General features: G+C 40.6%; 1 protein-coding gene across 1 annotated transcript in view; it reads right to left on the bottom strand.

Annotated features, from left to right (window-relative positions):
- Positions 1-3141: 3141 nt before the first annotated feature.
- bmp15 (bone morphogenetic protein 15) overlaps positions 3142-6126 on the bottom strand; it is a 3641-nt gene continuing 656 nt past the window's right edge. Inside the window, exon 2 of the mRNA XM_072505412.1 lies at positions 3142-5536. Coding sequence (XP_072361513.1) covers positions 4662-5536 — 875 coding nt within the window. The 3' untranslated portion in view covers positions 3142-4661. The remainder of the gene's footprint in view (positions 5537-6126) is intronic.

The raw sequence follows: 6126 nt of genomic DNA, 5'->3' as shown, positions 1-6126 counted from the left end.
GCCAACACAGGCAGAAACCAGCAGGTGCAGGTTTACTGTGTATTAAACTCTGCAAAAGCCCAGACAGCATCGATACCAGCGACCATCAGCATAATAATGTAGCAGCAATCTACATACTAATGAGCAATCCCCAGGAACAATCGCAACATTTAGGACAAACAAAGCTAAGCCAGACTCCCCGGCGCCAGCAGGCGCCTACACAAAAGGAGGTTAACAGACACCTCAAGACCGCCCATCGATCAGGGAACCGCTCCAGTATTGGAGAAATATAACCAAGCAATTGGAACAAAGTCCAATCACCTATAACCAGGTACAGGGTCTGCCCTGAAAGGTGGGAAGACCCTGGGGACTATAAAAGCCCCAAGTTCAAATTGTTCTTCTTGACCGGGTCACTCAGCAACACGAAACAACCCTAGACAGTGACCAGTGCAGCTGCTGCCGAGAGATCGCAAGTCTTAAGTCAACGCTCGCTATGAGATAGGCGCTCCTAGCTACCAATCCATACGAACTTCGAATCCCACAGACTCAGAACCCGAACAAAAGGCCATTTGTTCCCCTGACCTGGTGGGCCAGTCCGAAGTTAAGTATAGGCCTGTTAGTTGTAGAGGTAGCTTAGACGTAACATTTGTGCATGAGTCGTGATTACTGTGTATAATAAATGTGCTTTGATTTGAATCTTACTAATCGGTGTATTGGGTTATTGATCATTACTCAGACTTGAACTCGTGGCAGTATCATAAAGATACTTGGCGACTCAAGAGCAAAGGTAATAAAACAGAGCAATTGAACCAAGGAGAAAGTTAGCAACATTTGGCGACATCTGACGGGGCCTGATCTAAAAGTGGCATAACCACTCTGGGAGAACCCAAGAATTTGAATAGAGATCCAATTGGGAACAGAAAACCACAAGCGTTCAAGCAGTTCTGATCAATACTCATAATTCAGAATTGTGTATGCATGCGTAACTAACAGGGCGATAAGGTAAAACTGATAGATTTTTTGTTGCGACAAAACTGTCAGGAGTTTGTATATCGGAAAGTAGCGAAAGCCGAACCCGTATTTACAGCACCGCCTTAATACCCCTGTCCCAAATTTGAAGAGCAAATTGGTGTATTGATTACTTGGCCTTGAACCTCATGGCGGTATCATAAAGATACCTGGCGACTCGAGAGCAAAGGTTATAAAACTGAGCCAATTGAACCAACCAAAAGTTAGCAACATACATTAATAATTTGGACATGTCTGAATGTGGGGGTCACGATTGGGAAATTTGCAGACAATACAGATTAACGATAGATCAGTTCAGTGGGTAAATTGGCAGGTGGATTTTAACACTGAGGTTATGCATTTAGGGAGGTCAAACAGAGGGGTAAATGAAATGAAATATCTTGGCATAGAAGTACACAGACCCCTAAAAGCAGTAGTAGGCAGTTCAAGTAGACAAGGTTGGAAAGAGGGCATATGGAATGCATCTTCATTGGCAGAGGAATAGAATATCAGAAGGATATAATGTTGGAATCATATAAAACACTGGTGAGGCCACAGCTACAGTAGTATAAACCGTTCTAGTCACATTACCAGAAAGGTGGTAATTGCTCCATCTGGAGAGAGTGCAAGAGGTTTACAAGCATGTTGCCAGGGCTAGAAACGTGATTGGGAACAAAGGTGGAGGGCCAACTTTATTAGGTGTAGAAGGGGAAAAGAGTGGACAGCACAATGATTTCCTTGGAAGAAAATTTAGAACGAGGAGACAAAGAACCTTTTATAAAAAAAAAAAAAAGAGTGCAGGGCATTCTGGAATTCGCTGCCCAAGTTGTTGGTGGAGGCAGAGTCCCTGAACTCTTTTAGTGCTGCAAGATACAGGGCTATGGACTGGGTGCAGGTAGGTGGGTTTATAGAAGGGTATTGGTGTGTCTCAGGATGGCATGGACAAGATGGGCTGAATGACCTTCTGTGCTGCAACCAATGGCATTGCTCTTGAAGCACTCAATGTTTTCCAGGAGATGGTGTCAGACAGTTCAGACCTTCCACCCTCTACTGTTCAAGGTAAGCAAGCTGATGGCTTAAGCTTGCAAGTTACTGGAAGACAACAAGCAGCTGATCCTATGTTTGGCTGGATTTCCCAAAAAAAGGAAAGCACAAAGAGAAAAAAAAATGTTGGCTACTAGATTCAAATTACAACTTGATAAAATGACTTACTGCTGTTCTAAAATGAGCCTGCTCATGGCCGACCATCCAACTCTGTAACCGGGTCCTACTTTCCCCTATCCTTTAGCTCAAGAGCTGCATCCCTGTTTCTGTACTCAAATCCTCCATGGTCAATATACTATTTGCCTCACTGCCTGCTGCACCTGCATGCTTACATTCAGTGACACTCGTGCACATTCCCCTCAATTTATGGCCCGATAAAAGTATGAATGCAGCACTCACATGAACCCCACACACCTGCACTCAATAGCTTGCTGCCACAATTAAGCCAACATCAACAATCTGCAAACACTTGTAGGTCTGTCATGTTTGAGCAATGAACATTCAATTCTATAAGAATTCCTGCATTCACTGGGAACTCCTCTTTGCTATGTGCCTGTACAGTTGGCTGCATTCACTGGAAACTCCTCTTTGCTATGTACCTGTACTGTTGGCCACAAGAGGGCAATAGAAATAAATGCTGGCCTTGCCAGAATGAATTAATGTGCTCAAGATATTGGTATTTTTGGCATGCACCAAATTTGGGACAAGAGCACTGCCACTTCTCCCCAGCCAGGGATGGACTCTATTTGAAGATCAACTACTTCACCATGCTCTAGAAATGCTGCCAGGGATGTTCATGCCGCAAAGGTTTGTTTCTTCCACAAAGATCCAGCCCCAAGGACTTGATTTTAAGTGTTTCAGTTGTGTAGTTGTATATAGGACTACATGTTAATAACTGATGTAGAATCTCCGTTATGGTAGAATCTTCCAGAATTCATTGTCTATGCACCCCCCCCCCCCACACACACACACACCCCCACCCAACTACCCATCATTCCATTGTTTTTCACATGGCACAATTTACATCCAACCAAGTTGAAATTTCAGCTCGAGATGCAAAATCATTAAGACCAATTAAAGATCAACCTGCTTTGCACAGTTCAAGCCATTTCTTTATTAAATATGCAAGTTAAACAAGATAGTACAAAGACCAGGGCAAGCTCAGTAGAATCTTCAGTGTTAAAATACCTACATTACATTTTTATTTTATATACAGTATTTTGCATGGTTTACAAATGCATAGATCCAAGACACTGTTTGCATTGACAGTCTAAATAGATGCACTATTTTAAACATCTAGCTGTTTTTGAGAACTGAATACAAGTACTGAGTCATTGACTAACTACCTGGATTACTCAGGATTTTCCAAGTTAGAACTCTACAGTAGTTGACTTCACACTTGGGTTCATGGATACAGTACATGTAACACCCAAATGAGTATGCCAGCTATCCCAACAAGCTTCATATGGAGATTTGTTCAGTGCAAATATTTCAACTTTTACTAAAGAATGCAACAAATTGGTGACATTAGCAAGGCAAATCAAGACTAGCAGAGCGAATAATTCAGAACATGAAACACTTCAGACTAGATTGTAATACAACTGTCAATTCTACCCGCATATATTTCAGAAAGTTACCCCTTGAAAACTGCAGTAGCCACGATTAAATTAATTTCATTTCAGTTCCAACTCCTGGTACTGGAACTGTAGAAGTTAAAAGTTAGTATGCAATTTGGGGGGGGCGGGGGTGTTAAAACCAAAGTGCATATAGCTATTTTTAAAATTGTTAAAGTTTACTGTTCTAATGTATATAGTGAATGAACAAACAAAAAAAGTAGTTGCTCACTTAAATGAGTTTTCCCAGCCACCCGCTCATTGTCCTGTGCTTCCTTCTGCTCCCACCCACCCAATTAAACCCCCCACCCCCTGCTAAATATTGTGCATCATGTAGGAAAAAAGTTACCCACAATGAAGGTGCAGACATTCACTTGTGTAATTTATATTAGGGCTGCCCAAGTCACCAGTGAATTACCCTTAAGTTCCCATGGTATGGCTTAAAATATTACTGCAGCTCAGGTTAAACAACTTTGATGGGAGACCTAATTTTTGCAAGTTAAAACTTGACTATTTACATTTGGCTTGAAAGGATTACTGAGTATCAGACTTGACAAGTTTAGTATAAAAGATGGACAACGTTTTAGCATAACAACTGGAAATTCAGATATTTACAAAAATCACAATTATAAATACAGACTACAAAATTATGAACATTTCTTACTACGTTAAGTATATTGGTTATTTTAGCAATTTCATTGTCTTTGTAGAAGGTTCTTGAGCCACCACTTTGCCCCTTTCCTGCTGCAAATACAATTATCTTCAAAAACCTCTTTGCATTAAAGTGTTAATACCATGGGCTACAATTACACCATGAATTCAGACACTATTTCCCCCAATTGGTAGCAGAAGAACAAAGGAAGAAGCCTTCACTGTAATTAAATAGAGGAGCAAGTCATTGTATGACTTGTTTTATGAGGTGGTTAAGTATTCAACACAAATCCAATTTGCTTCAGTGTGCATTTTATAATAAACTCATGGAACAAGTTTTAGTGCACTCGATTACTAGATCAGGTTCTATTTGCATGTACAAGACATTGCAATCATGTCCTTGTATTCCTTGTACACAATGTGATCATTTTGTTCCTTCAAAAGGACACTAATTGGGTTGTATTTCAAAGGGACACATGATGGACGGGGGACATTTTTGTCAACAATTTCATTGATAAAATTTTGTACTATTGCATGATTGGGAGAGTGGTAACCATAATGAAGAATTCTCGGACAATCGCCTCTGCAAAATTTGGGATTGTACCTGTGAGGAGCCACAATCCAATGATCCCATCCCAGTTGCTCAAAGCTTACCCAGAATGAATGGAGCTTGCATTTGTTCCTTGGAGGGCTTTTATGAAGATAGTTGGGAATGTCAGGGCCAATGTTACTTAATTGACGTGGCTTCCTAGATAGCACACGGGATTTGGATGAACTCTCTGCAATTTGCTTTTCTGGTTTTTCCTCCCTTTGATGTGCAGTTTCATCAGTATCATTCAAATATAGCAGCAGCGAAGGCACTTTTAGATTAACAGCATAGTTTCTCTTGTCCAAAGTTCTTTGATTGGCCTTTCCAAATTCAGTGCACTTGTAACTGATGTGCAGGTTGACTTGCTTCACAGAATTACTGGATGAGGGGAAGACACAAGGCGTTACATCAGCTTCTGCCCATCGATCATTCAGATTGAATATAAACCTGATGGGCAATTCTATGTCAGTGTCATTCTGTATGATGTTTAGGTGAACATAGTTTCCAATTCCAAGATGACATCGGATTTCACAGGAAACCAGGAATTGATTGGGAAGAGGGTTGTGCAAATACACAACAACAACTTTAATCAAATGTTCCAGCTCTGGAAGATAATGCAGATTGTACTGAACATGATGTATGTGCCAATGACCTATTAAAACAAAAATAAACATTGGAGATTAGCAGCTAAAGTCAAAAAGCATGGTGGTAAACAAGAAAAGATTTCTCTGCATAAATGTTCAAAGAGCAAGGATTTGATTACTAAGAGGTCTGTAGTCCAAAATAGAAAATAAATTGATTTGGTGTTCAAGACTCTAAGCCCGTTGAATTCGGTTAACTGCACATTAGGGGACAAAGCACAATGTTTGAGCAATTCAGATTGATACTGATCGTTCTTCCACCTTTCGACTGTTACAACTATTGAAGCCGGAAACTAAAAACTTCTATTCTTCCCCAACAGAAACCACTTGGAATCAACTTGACAAAAAAAAACTCCATAGCAAATACCCAGACATAGCCAAGCCAACCCCATTCTTAAAAGGGATATAGAGGAAATGAAAATGAAACCGTATTGGACGAGTTAGTCTAGAAGTTCATAACGTTACAGGTACTCCCAATAATCACCTTGGAAAGCCGGCATGCAGGTTACAAGCACTCAAATCACCGTGCAAAGCAAAAAAATACAAGCAAATTCTTATGCAGCGCCCTATTGAGACCACCATCAAGAAAAATAGGAAATGC

The sequence above is a fragment of the Scyliorhinus torazame genome, chromosome 5 (assembly GCF_047496885.1).
Source record: "Scyliorhinus torazame isolate Kashiwa2021f chromosome 5, sScyTor2.1, whole genome shotgun sequence".
NCBI lineage: Eukaryota > Metazoa > Chordata > Chondrichthyes > Carcharhiniformes > Scyliorhinidae > Scyliorhinus > Scyliorhinus torazame.
Note: the sequence above shows the minus strand (reverse complement) of the source record. Positions and strands in the feature narration are given on the sequence as shown.